General features: G+C 39.8%; 1 protein-coding gene across 6 annotated transcripts in view; it reads right to left on the bottom strand.

The window, feature by feature from the left end:
• Nucleotides 1-14,128, bottom strand: part of LOC144379985 (uncharacterized) — a 200,573-nt gene that overhangs the window by 94,467 nt on the left and 91,978 nt on the right. For 4 of the 6 annotated variants that reach the window (XM_078061255.1, XM_078061254.1, XM_078061256.1 and 1 more), the window contains 2 exons: nt 7,387-7,498; nt 3,267-3,702 (listed from right to left, as the gene is read on the bottom strand). In XM_078061255.1, coding sequence (XP_077917381.1) covers nt 3,681-3,702; nt 7,387-7,498 — 134 coding nt within the window. In that variant the 3' untranslated portion in view covers nt 3,267-3,680. Of the gene's footprint in view, nt 1-3,266; nt 3,703-7,386; nt 7,499-14,128 lie in introns of those variants that run through there. The other 2 variants (XR_013443610.1, XR_013443611.1) reach the window with 1 other exon arrangement.

Raw genomic sequence — 14,128 nt, 5'->3', positions numbered from 1 at the left:
TCCTTTGTAATACCATCTGTTTTCTTTTATTCTTTAAGAACATGCTTTAGATGAGAACTTAAAACATTGTTCTTTTTTTTTTTTAAGGTTTTATTTGTTTATTTGACAGAGAGAGACACAGCGAGAGATGGAACACAAGCAGGGGGAGTGGGAGAGGGAGAAGCAGGCTTCCCGCGGAGCAGGGAGCCCAATGTGGGGCTCGATCCCAGAACCCTGGGATCATGATCTGAGCCGTAGGCAGACGCTTAACGACTGAGCCACCCAGGAGCCCTTAAAACATTATTCTGAGAAGAGATTCGGAGACTTCACCAGACTGCCGAATGGGTTGGCTCTACCCTCTGCTAGTGTTAAAGTCGGCCACCACAAAATGGACAAAGCTTCTGTTGATTAGGGTTGTGAATAGATGTGATCATTTTTAAGATGGACCTCATTTGAGCTGTTTTCTGCAAAAATGATCAGTTTGGACTTTCAGTTGATTTTGGTTGATACTCAATTATTGCCCACTGGGTGAGATCTTTACTTTAAATGCAGAATAAAAGTCAACCCTTACATTTCATTTTTCTTGATCTCACAAGCAAAGTGGAAAACCAGGAGATGTGTCCAGATCCCTGGGAGTCACTTTCATGAGCACATATTCCAAAGATCTAAGAGAGGCATCAGGATTTTATGACACCAAGTTATTGCCTTTATTTGTGACAAAGGTACTGTGAAATAAGATAAGAATCAGTGGCTTGTAAATCTTGTCTTCCAGCCATTAAAAATAAAAACAGACTGAACCATCAGCTGGTTAATATTTCCTTACATTTCATTAGTTCTGAAACATGCCAAAATATGCCTACTTGCAACAGCTGGAAAATTATACTCCAACTAAAATTATATTTCTTGGCTTCCTATGGAATGTTTTTGCTCTGAGAGCTCAGGAATAGTCTAACCAGTGATTTAAAAAAAAACTAAGCCAATAATCCAACGAGAAATGTCACCAGTTTTTATTACAAGACTAAATATGTTTTAGAATGCAACTTTTCTTTAGTATACGTTTATGGCAAAGTTCTTATTCTCATATGTAGGTAAAGTACATGAAAAATGTCAGCATTATAATTTATGACAAGAATCTATTGTTTTCCTTGGTTTAGCACATTTAAAGACAGACTCTTCTCTCTTTATCACATGGATAGCCTTACAAATGAATCAGACAGCATCGTCTTTGTTAATATTTTCCTTACACTAGCATTTATTTAAAAGGAAGAGGATAGAAAGTGACTAATGTTAAGGGCAAACTGGTTTTAAATGGCGCCAATTTACCAACAATGTCCTTTAAAGTGCTGTTGAGATAAATGTGCCATCGACTGCACATCTGTACTCACTTTGCAAAGTATTTTTGAGTTAGTTTTTTTTTTTTTAATCCAAAAGACCTCATCTCGTCTCCTTTCATTTGTTCCCTTCAATGCCTGCTCTGAATTATAAGAAAGTAGATTGCCACAAAATGCATTTCCCACTCTGGCTTACAGTGCAACCTTTATTTTTGCCACAACTTGGTCTGCTTGATACACTGAAATAGAGAACGACCTCACTGAATCCTTTATTCTAAAAGAAGTCACTTTATGTTCAAAGAAACCTTCTCAGAGTCCAGATGGAGTCCTCTCTTTCTGGAATTGGCATAATAGAGGTTGGGCAAAATTTTCCTTTCTGTCTCCACACTCAAGTATTCTACTAGAGACTAGACGGTTCTAGAGGTTCAACTTCTGCAACAATTTAATCCTCATCTTGCCAATACGAATCATCAGATGGAGTTCGATGTCTCCTATGCTCTGTGTTCATTCATTGATTCATTCATTCATTGAACATCAAGTATTTATTGCACCTGGATGGATGAATGAACTGATTGTAGCTCTTTTCTTTGGGATAGCCTACTGCTGCTGTGGGGCCAACAGGGCTTCATGACGTGGTAGTTCTGGAAGCTGACAACCAGTACTGGGCAGCAATAGGTACATACTCAGTTGGTGTCCCATGGTCAAGTGTTTTGTTTCTACCAGGGTCGAGTAACATGCCAGGGGCTGTTAATCACAAGGCATATCATTCTCTGCTGCAGAGGATGGGGCCACATTCCAAAATCCCAGGGGCCTGCTCTACCCCTCTCACACCAGGGCTTATCACCACTGAATGTAGTGATGTCAGTACCCCTCTTGCCAGCTCATTTCCAATGGTCTTGGTAGTGGAGTGTCCTCTGGGCCCTCTTGTTGAACATCTTCTCTAGAAAGCCTTTTGACCTGTCCTAGTATACCCATTCCAGTAGGACTAACTCTTCCAGACTCTTTATTCCTTCCTGTATCATGTGCTGGGACAACTCAGGCATTTCCATTCCACTCAGCATTGACCAGCACTTTCTCTACACTTCTAGGAGCCACGCTAGCAGTGAATTTGTCCTATCCTCTGGGATCCTTGCCAGCACATTAAATCCTGTGTCCTAAAGTCAAAGAATTCTTGCTTATTCAGTCATATATTCTTAAACAGACTAAACCCAAACCCAGAGGTACTTCTCTAGCCACTGCTGGTATATGCTAGCTAGCTAGCTCTCACCACTTCTTCAGGGGTAATTTCCTTCCTCCCTTATCAGGCCCAGCATATCCCCAGCCAGTTATGCTGGAACTTAACTCTAGTTTTTGGTCTGATAAGGCAAGGTGGAAGCAACTTCTGAGGGGAACACCTGTTACCTTTCAGGAATGAGTATTTGTTGTGTCTTCCAACACAGGAGAAGTGCTAGCTTTTCCTAGGGAAGAGTGGGACAGGTAGGCAATCTCCGAGGGTACATGGAAGTCTGCAGAGCCAACATCCTTAAGGGCATTCATCCAGATGTCCCCCATCCAATCTTTGGGGGCCCAGGGTTCCCTGGTCAGTCAGAGCCTTGACTTTAGCATAACAGCCCTACCTTGGCTGAGCACTCAAATATCAAACATCTCCAGGGGTCTCTGGGACTCTATCAGATCTCACATCTGCCACTCAGCAATGTAAACTCTTCCATGGAAGGAGTTAAGGACCTCTCGATAAGCTACTGAAGAGGACTTCGGGCTCTTGCACTTACCCTTTAACCTTGTTAATAGCTCTCATTCTCTCATCATCCCTCTGCAGGGTGTCTCCACAATTGAGCAGCATCCAGTGTGCTCCATGGCCCTGTATGCATCGCCCTCCCTCCTCCCACTTTCTGTTTCATGCTTTTTGGGGCACCTTTGTCGATGTTCCCTTCCCTCTTGGGGCACTTTTGTGGATGCTCCCTTCCCCCAGGACATGTTCTCAGCTCACCACCAGCGTAATGGTTAGCAAGTGGGCCACCACTGTGTGTTAGGGATTCTCTGTGTCCCATATGCTACTCAGGATGGCATTTTTTGCCTGTCAGGTGCTGACTTAGCCATCTTCAGTCCCCAGCATGCTGCCTGTTTTCTCAAATGACTCAGGACACCATGTGTTAGTCAGGTCCTCTAAGAAGCAGACACAAAGGATTAGCTGTGCAAGAGATGCCTGTGAAGGATAAGGGGAGGGAGCTAGAGAAGTCAGGAGAGCCTCAGACGGTGATGTCCAGTCTGAGTCCTATGAAGATTGGGCAGGCAGAGCCTCAGACCTCGGCAACGTTCTAAGGAAGTTGAAGTCGAGCTACTGAGGCTCATCTAGCTCTTCATTCCCCAGCTTCATATAATCGATATATACCACCTGTGTAAGTGTAAGATATACAAGGTGATGAGCTGATACACATATATCTGTGATGTATTTACCACAATAAGGCTAGTTAACGCAGCCTTCACCCACATAATTACCATTTTGTTATTGTCGTTGTTATAGTGAGACTGTTACAAGCTCTGTTCTCATAGCAACTTTCAAGTATACAATACAGTATTGTTAACTCTAGTCACCATGCTGTACATTACATTGCTAGAACTTATTCATCTTATAATTGGAAGTTTACACCCTTTGACCAACATTTTCCCATGTCTCCCACCCCTAGCCCCTGGCCACCACCATTCTACCCTGTGTTACTATGAGTTGGAAGAGTACGTTATGTTGCAGGAATAGGTTTGCATTAGTACCCCACTGTACTCATTCACTGAGAGTAGCAGCCCTTGGGAAGTGTAGTTTTGGTGCTAGCGTGGGATGGATCCAGAGGGCAGCACTGGGCCATCGGTCAGATATGTCCGCCATCACAAGAGTTCTGCATGATGCATTTTCCTGGCTGCCATGTCATGCAGTTGTGTTCCATTCCTTCAGAGTACTTAGCCACTGACTTCTCCACTAGGTTATAAACTTCATGAGAGCACACCCTGTTTTGCTCACCATTTTATTTCCAGCTCCTAGCACACAGTCTAGCAAAACTGATTCTCAGATATTTTTTAATGGTTGTTCAAGAGATGTGCTACTCCAAAACACACCTTTGTAACTTGGCTTAAAAAACAAAGAAGATTTCCAGTACCCTAAACAGAGGCTATTGCCATCAACATCACAGCATGCCTTGAGCCCGGCAACCTAAAAAGAGCGCATGCCCACCCACAAGCCTCCTTCAAGCCAACCAGAAAGGTGGGGCTTGTCTCCAGAACCTCCAGTCTGGTGTCCCTTCACAGGCTCCCCTTTGTGCATCATCCCCTTCTTCCTTCTTATACCCTTTTCACTGTATTCCCAGTCCAAATCTGCTCTAAAGAAAGGACCTGAAGTTCAAGCACACTAAGGGGTAAACTGATTTACAGCTAAGCAGAAATGAAAAATGGACTGAAACCTTTAAAATAGCATTTTCTGATGTGGTAGGGATATGGAGGTAGAAATATATTTACTTGGAGAGCAAGATCCCGATATTATACCTTATTACTGCCTATTTCACTGTGACGAGGCCCTGCATTCCCCGAGCAGGCTGTTAACTCAGCAGTCTGATCACATTTACTTGTTCAAGACGCAAACTTTCAAAGTAGGAGACGGATCCTGTAGAATACAGGCCTTAGCAGTAAGAAGAGATCCACATTTTTTAAATGCTTATGGAAATGAAGTGAGACCAAGAGCTTTAAGGACATCATTCTGAATCCGGTGACCCAGCTGAATTTTAAACAAGTTCCTTACCTAACGTTGCGATTGTCTCTGACCAGTCCCCAGGAGCAACAAGCCCCGGGGATGTGCCATCCACTACGGTGTTTACATAGAAATGCATGTCAAGACAGAAATTATAGTCACACCTCTATTAGTACACAAAATATGCTGTGTTGCAATTATTTGTTTATGGCTTTATTTCTCTCAAAAGCAGGAATTCCTCAAAGGCTAGATGCCAACTTCTTCACATGTAAGAGGCGCTTAGCAAATATTTGGTGAATGACTGAATAATTGAATGAAAGATTATTATAGAGAGATATCTCTGACCGGGTCCTCACAGCCCAGAAAACGGTTGTCCTATGTGTCACAATTGTGTAAATAGGTCAGATTTCTCCTTGACCCTGCTAATCGGTATAATCCATTACCATCGCTCCCCTCCGCGTTCTGTTTGGTAGGACTAGCTTTGGTGTTAGGTTATACATATGTAATAAAAACTCTAATTACCAGTTAGACTCATCTGCTTATTATGATACTAGTCTTTATTAAAACTAGATTTCACTCCACCATGCTCTTGGCTATAAAATAGAGCTCTTTTACTTTCTACCAATTCTATTGGCACTGCTTTTTAATTCAAATACTGCTCTGGGATCAACAATGCAATAAGACATAATTATGTTTTAAGATCCATGAATTGGTTGTGAAAATGCAGGTATTTTCTCTCTGGGTAGTTTGCTCCAGGAAATACACTGAGAAGTATATTTTTATCTTGATGTATGGGGATTTACATAGGAACATATCCCTTAGAGTTGCAAGCAGTATTTTGTAGAAATGCCGGAACAAATACCACCCATCACTACTTTATTATGTTCACAATGTACTCCATTATCATCAGTATGTGAGTATAAATCCTCATAAGAAACCTCCCAGTATTAAAAACCATAATTATAACATGTATTTATTCCAAACATATGTACCACCATTTCAAACTACCCACCAGCTGAATATATTTTGCAGCTTTCAAAATTTGACTGGTGTGAAGATGGCTTTTATAAATGTGATTTATGACAATTTAGGTGCCGAAAACCATCGCAATTACAAGTATTGTAAATGTTTTCTCTCCGCTTAAGTAGCCTCACTGAGGAGGACAGTGCTCATTTCCTGTGGGCTGGGTCTTTTGGCTCCAGCCTCCCCTGCAGCCAACAGGCTGCTCTGTTCCCAGCTCTGTTTCACCAGTAAAAGATTAACAAAAACTTTTCAGCGCTCGGGTTTTCTTTTCCCTCTGGAGCTATCCATTTTCCCATCTCCAAAGAGGGCAGCCTCTCCTAACATATGTTGGAAATTGTTGTTCAACTTCACAGAGTATACAAACACAAGACTTTTCTCCGTTCACGGTGCCAGAGCAGACGTTTCAATGGAATATTTCATTATAATGCAGAGCCCATGTGCCAGAAAAGAGGCTTTGCGAATGAAATTCATGATCATTTTTTTTAACCATGTGGTATCTGGGGTTTCTATAAAGCACAAGAGATTTGACTTTTGGTATAAAAAGTTTAAACTTTTAACCTACCTGGATTTGAACAGGATAATAAATTGTCAAGTAATGACTCTTTGCCAAATGTTAATAATCTTCATGAAAAATAAAACCAGAGAGTCATGGAAAGGCTATGATACTCTGCGCCTTCACAGCACTTTCCATCTCGTTAGTTTAAAGCCGCATCTCTTTTTCAGGGGGCACCCATGGAGACTCAAGCCACAAAGAAGGTCAAGTGAATCGCCCAAGGTTACAAAAGGGGAGTCTGGAGCAAGACTGATGGAAGAACCCAGGATTCCTCATTCCCAGCAATCTTGTAGTTTGAAAAGCCCCCAAACGCCACTCTTGTAAATTTACACTGTTGTCAGCGCTTTCGTTATTATTCTTTGTTTTCGGTAGTTATAAACTCACTAGTTTAAAAAAAAAAAAAAAGGCTTTGGGACAGAATTTAGCCAACAAAATCTCTAGCTTAGAGTCAATTATTTCCAAAAGACAATTTACAAATTTGTAGTTCAGCTACTTTGGGGATACAGACATGACAAAATCCGAAGTTCATTTTCCTCTTGGTATGTCTTTGAATTTGAAGGGAAATTAGCCATGGGGTTTATTAACGTTGTGTGTTAATTACTGAGTTTGGGTTTTATTGCCAAACCAACATAAAAGGAAAAAAAAATCTGAAAAAATATTGTTTACGTATAAGAATAATAACTTAGCTTGATTTATATCAGCTTTACTCCTAAGTTATAGTATCAGTGAATACAGAGAAATTTACACATGGGCTTTCCACGGAGACTCACCATACATCCAGTATCCAGAGAGGCATTTCTGAGAATGACTTGGAATCTGCAGGAGTGTTAGTCTTTTCTCTTCCACCAGATTTCAGAGCTCTGCATGCCAGGTCAAACAGCTCTGTGAATCAAATCATGGCCACCAAGTGAGGTAATTCATAAGGGTTGTTATAGATTGTCCCTGCACCCTAGTATGTTATAGCATTTTACTTTACAAACATTTCTTCGCATTTGTTCAAATGTCTACAAGACCATTCCTCTAAAATCAATAGAGGGATAGGAACAATGAGGAAAATAACAGACGCTGAAAAAAGATCAGCCACAACATGTTGTCAAGTAGAAAATGAAAACAGAACGCAGTCTGGTTGTAGTCTGCAATTTGCAATTCCTTGAAGGAGTGCATCTTGCAGTAAGGGATTCACAGATGATGCAAATCACAACCCCTTTTGGACTTTGCTGCTGCCTTCATGAAATTTCAGATGTGACAAGCTGGTTGGGTTGAACCCAAATGTAAAAAGTCCATAGGATTCCCCCCAGTGCTGCCTGCCTTTTATTTTTCAATACTCTCACAAATTTTAATAGTATGCATATATTACTTTTATTGTAGAATTACCTCTACTTGAAAAGGAAAAGGTAGAGTGATATTAGAATTAATAGTATATATCAAATAACAGTTATAGTATGGACTGAAAATATATCAAAACAACAAATTCGTACCTCCTTAAAATATATTCTCTTTAGAGAGAACAAATGTTAACCATAATTTCTCAGTTCAGTCCACCACAGTAAACATCGATAGGAGCTTACTCCCTTGTATAATATAAGCCCCAGTGACTATTCCAATTCAGAATTAAGCCATTTCACATTATTTTCTATGTATCATATGCACTAGAATTCCAGTTCCCCTACTGATTTGTTTTTTTTTTTAAGATTTTTTTTAAGATTTTATTTATTATTTGACAGGGAGATAGAGAGAAAGCACAAGTAGACAGAGTGGCAGGTAGAGGGAGAGGGAGAAGAAGGCTGCCCGCTGAGCAGGGAGCCGGATGAGGGGCTTGATCCCAGGACCCGGGGATCACGACCTGAGCCAAAGGCAGCCGCTTAACTGACTGAGCCAGCCAGGCGCCCCCTCCGCTACTGATTTGTTACAAAGACTTGAAACATTCTGAACTTCTTAAAATTACATTTTTCTCCATGTAAACTTGAGATAATTCATTTTTATAGGCTAAGTACAAGTTTAACACTTTCCAAAAAAATTCTACACTATTTAAGAAAGGAGTTTGGTGTAAGGATGGAAAAAGATGCAATAAACAGATTTCATATACTCGAGTATAAATAAATAAAAATGAATAAATATAATGTTTCCTCTAAAATCAGTTGAGGTATAGCAACAACAAAGAAATAATAACCACTGAATTAAAAGCAACCACAGGCAAATTGCCACCTAGAAAATTAAAATAGCCTGCGATCTGACTATAGTCTGCAATTCGCAATTCCTTGAAAGAATTCCTTGACATACATATTCACTTTTATACTTATATTCACACACACATACGCACCTCAGAACATTCTTTCAAATTACTATTTAGAATGCAAATACTCAAATGTAGGGGCACTATTTATTTAAGGACGGAAGCATGGAGAAAGTTTATGCAGGGTGTCCTTTTTTTCCTCCCATTTCCACCCTAATTCTCCACATCAGACTCCTTCCTTTCAATCAGCCAAATCCTCCCACTGCATCAAGGCTCTGAACATGCCTTCTCTTCACTCCTCCATCCCCGACTGTTCCTACCCACTCTATCAGGACTACGACAGTCAGGATACCAGCAATGTCTGCATGCTGAACAGCAAGGCATGCATTGCTAACAGAAGCCACTCCCTGATCTCCCCTCTACTCCATGGAACTTGTGGATTTCTCTCCCAGAATCCCTACGGTCTCTCTTATAAACTTCATAAGTGGGGCTAATGCTGGAAATACAACAATATTTATAAATTTATATATTTCTTGGTAACTGTCAGACATTAGCTTGGTGGGAGACAGCAATGAGTCTCAGAATACATTTTGTAAAAAAGGTCAATATGATGACGTTAAGTAATCAGTTCCTTCTGATGTGCTCCTGTCTTCTCCTGCTTGGCAAAAAAAGTAGAACCTCAATAAATGCCTGTCAAATACATGACTGAATAAATAGAATCTCCAACTGTGCCAGGATTACTAGATAAAGCTGAGCAAACTACACAGGAAAAATGTATGCTATGGGAAAATGTGGTGAATTAGTTTGGTTTAAAGTAGTACGTGGTAGGGTAATCTGAGACTGGTGGAAAAAATGGGCCAGCTAGATAGAGCTTAAGGAACTGAAAATTCTCTAAGCATGAACATTTATGTAAAAAATATTATTGTGTATCTTTTTATTTTATTGTCTTATTTTTATTTCTGCATACTTAGCATTTATCAATATTTTAGTATTAGCATTAATATTACTTGGGATACTATTTCTAGAGAGTCATATCTACAATTGGCTAGTAGAGATCAAGGAAAAGCAGAGTTACTTAGTAAAAATTCACCTTAATGCCAACATTGTTGGAAATCATCCATTCCTTACTATTAAGTGAGGTATGTCTATAAAAGTTACTAGTCTTATAGACTGTTTTTTAATCATATACAAGTTACTTCCATGAAATAACTTCAAAATAGTATTGCCAAATTAAGCAGTCATGGGTGCACAACTTTGGAAAATCAGATTTTAAAATGAACCTCGTATACACCTAGTCTCAAACTCTAATTTGACAAATAGACCCTGAGAGGTTAATAACAGTTCCAGCTCAGCTAAAGTTCAAACTCAGTTCTCCTGGTTTCTAGTCTATTTTATCTTCCTTAAGATTTCCCCCGTGATCACAATTTATATCTCTTTTCTAAATGCTTTAAAAGCTAACCTATTGGTTTTATAAAAGGCTAAATGGTTGAAATAAAGTGAGCTTGATTCAGATACCTCATGCAGTAATCTAGTAAATGATCTTATTATTTTAACCACTTGCAGCCACCACTAAAAAAAAAGAAGTTCTTAATTGGCAGAAAAACAATGCAAAGCAAAGAGTGAATACAAAAATGGAACCATACTTGGCCCCGTAATAGAGCTGCCCACAGCGTGTAGTGTGTGTAACTCTGTGTGTGTGGGGGGGGGGGGGAGAGAAAGAGAATAAAGACAGACAGAGACAGAGAGAAAAGAGAGATTAAGATTAGCCAAGTGGAAACTGCACGCTTCTCAGGTTCTTCACTCAGTGATTAAAGTGGGTTAATCAGCTGGTAGCGAGTTAAGCACTGAGACTGCAATGGCGTGCACGTGCACTTGATGCCCGTCCTCAACAAACTTAGAGTCTAAGTTGAGAAGCTCTACAATAAAGAAGAAAGCAAATGACTACATATAAAAATAAAAATTGAGAAAGTTGTTTAGATTGTTGTGAACAGGATGCTGTGATTGAGAGTAGAAGGGAGACCAACTGAGACATTTATCAAAGGAAATCATACAAATATATTTACAAATGGTGGAAGAGCTAAGAGAGCAAGAAGGAGGGTCATGTGGCAGCACTTGGCCTAGTCTGAGGCACCAGAGAAGTGTCCCCCTGGAGAAGTGGTGTTTTCACTCCATTCTGCAGGACGGAAAGGACTTGGCTAGAAGAAGGGAGTGGATTAGTAGAACTTTCCAGACAGAGGGGGCAGCACATACATCAGTAGAAGGAAAGAAGTACAGAAACAACCGGAAAAGGGCCAGTGCAGTTGGAAACCAGAAAGCCAGAAGAAGCCCAAAGGAGAGTAAACAAGGTGAGGTAAGGGACACTTCCTATGGGGTCTTAAGGAAAGAGAGGACTTTGTAATTGCCAGGGTTAGTCATATGAGCTGTGTATCAGTTTTCTATGCTGCATAACAAATTCTTCAGATTTAGTGTCTTAAACAATACCCATTAGCTCATAATTATGCAGGTCAAAGGTCCAGCATGGCTCACCTGGGTTCTCTGCTCAGGGTCTCACAAGGCCAGAATCAAGGTGTCAGCTAGGAGACTAGAGAGGAATTTCCCTCCAAGTTCATCCAGGTTGTTGGCAGAATTTATTTCTTTCCTGGTCCCTATTTTCTTGCTACTAGTGAGATATTGCTGTCAGCTCCTCCAAGCCACCACATCCTTTCTCCTGTGGATCCCTCCATCTTTAAAGCAACCAGTGGTAGGTGCACCTGGGTGGCTCAGTCGGTTAAGCATCTGCCTTTGGCTCAGGTCATTATCCTAGAGTCCCGGGATTGAGCCCCACATCGGGGCTCTCCCTCTGCCTACTGCTCGCCCTGCTTGTGTGTGTGCTCTAACTTTCTCTCTGTCAAATAAATAAATAAAATCCTTAAAAAAATAAAGCAACAATGGTATACACAGTCCTTCTCACATTCTGAATCTCTATGACTTCTGCCACCTGCCAGAAAATACTTCTGTCTTTACAGGGTTTATATGATTAGATTAGTCCTATTCAAATAATCTCCCTTTTAGGACTGATTAGAAACCTTAATTATATCTGTAAAATGCCCTCTGCCATGAAATGTATCATAATTGTGGGAGGAGAACCAGGGGGCAAAGATCATAAGGGCCATCTAATATCCTATCACAGGTTCTAGAGAGACTGTGGCTTCAAATTCTGACACCATTATTAACCATTTCTGGAATTTGGGCATGATCAATAAGGAAACATTGGACTTAAATGACACATTAGACCAGATGGATTTAGACATTTACAGAACATTCCATCCCACAGCAGCAGAATACACATTCCTCTCAAGCACACATAGAATATTCCCCAAGACAATTATATGTTAGGCCATAAAACAAGTCTTCATAAATTTAAGAAGAGTGAAATAATAAATATCAAGCATCTTTTCTGACCACAATTGTATGAATTTAGAAATCAGTTACAAGAAGGAAACTAGAGGGGCATGTAGGTGGCTCAGTCGGTTAAGTGTCTGCCTTCGGCTGAGGTCATGATCCCAGGGTCTTGGGATCGAGCCCTGTATCAGGCCCCCTGCTCAGCGAGGAGCCTGCTTCTCTCTCCCACTGCCCCTCTCCCCACTTGTGCTCTCTCTTTCTGTGAAATAAATAAAATCCTTAAAAAAAGGAGAAAACTGGAAAATTCACAAATATATAGAGATTAAAAAATAGGCTACTGAACAACCAATAGGTCAAAGAAGAAAGCAAAAGAGAAATAAAAAATATCTTTAGACCAATAAAAATAGAAATGTAACAACCAAAAACTATGGGATGCAGCAAAAGCAGTTCTAAGAGGAAAATTCACTGAAGCAATAAACACCTACATTAAAGAAAAAGAAAAGGTCAAATGAAAAACCTCACTTTACAAACCTGAAAAAGAAAACACCAAGCCCAAAGCTAGTAGAAGGAAAGAAATAACAAAGATTAGAGAGAAATACAAAGGATCATAATAGACGACTATTAATAGTTATAAGGCAACAAATTGGACAACCTAGAAGAAATGGGCAAATTCCTAGAAACATATATCCCACTAAGACAGAATCATGAAGAAATAGGAAATCTGAACAGAACAATTACTAATAAGGAGATTAAATCAGTAATGAAAAACCTACCTACAAATGAAAGTCCAGGAGAAGATGGCTTCACTTGTGAATTCTACCAAACATTTAAGGAAGAATTAATACAAGTTAATACCAATCCTTCTCAAGCTCTTCCAAAAAATAGAAGATGTAACACTTCCAAAAATACTTTATGAGTATAGCATTCTCCTGATATCAAAACCAGATAAGGACAGCATAAGAAAAGGAAATTATAGGCCAGGGATGCCTGGGTGGCTCAGTTGATTAAGTGTCTGCCTTTGGCTCAGGTCATGATCCCAGGGTCCTGGGATCGACTCCTGCATTGGGCTCCTTTCTCAGCAGGGAGCCTCCTTCTCCCTCTGCCAGTCACTCCCCCTGCTTGTGCTCTCTCCCTCTTTCTCTCTCTCTCTCTGACAAATAAATAAAATCTTAAAAGAAAAGAAAAGAAAAGAAAAGAAAATTATAGGCCAATATCCCTGATGAACATAGATGCAAAAATTTTCAACAAAATATTAGCAAACCAAATTCAACAATACATTAAAAGGATCACACACCATGATCAAGTGGATCATTCCAGGGATGCAGGGATGGTTCAATATCCACAAATCAAACAATGTGCTACCTCACATTAACAAAATGAAAGATATAAATTATATCATCATTTTAGTAGATACAGAAAAAGCACTTGACAAAATTCAAATCCATTCATGATAAAAACTCTCAAAGTGGCTATTGAGGGAATATACCACAACGTAACAAAGGCCATATATGACAAGCCCACAGCTAACACCATACTCAACAGTGAAAAATTGAAAGCATTTCCTATAAGATCAGAAAAAAGATGAGGATGCCCACTCTCACCACTTTTATTCAATACAGTACTGGAAACCCTAGCCAGAGCAATTAGGCAACAAAAAGAAATAAAAGTCATCCAAATCAAAAAGGAAGAAGTAAAAATGTCTCTATTCGCAGACAAAATATGTTGCAGAGTCTATATTGCAGACAATATGACAAGATATTATGTACAAAAAATTCTAAAATCTCCACCAAAAAATGTTAGAACTATTGAATTCAGTAAAGACACTATATGCACAATCAATATACAAAAATGAGTTGAATTTCTATGCACTAACAACAAACTATCAGAGAAATTTTTTA

Source organism: Halichoerus grypus, chromosome 14, assembly GCF_964656455.1.
Source record: "Halichoerus grypus chromosome 14, mHalGry1.hap1.1, whole genome shotgun sequence".
In the NCBI taxonomy this organism is placed as follows: Eukaryota; Metazoa; Chordata; class Mammalia; order Carnivora; family Phocidae; genus Halichoerus; species Halichoerus grypus.
The sequence above is the reverse complement of the archived record's forward strand: the minus strand, read 5'-3'. Positions and strand labels throughout refer to the sequence as shown.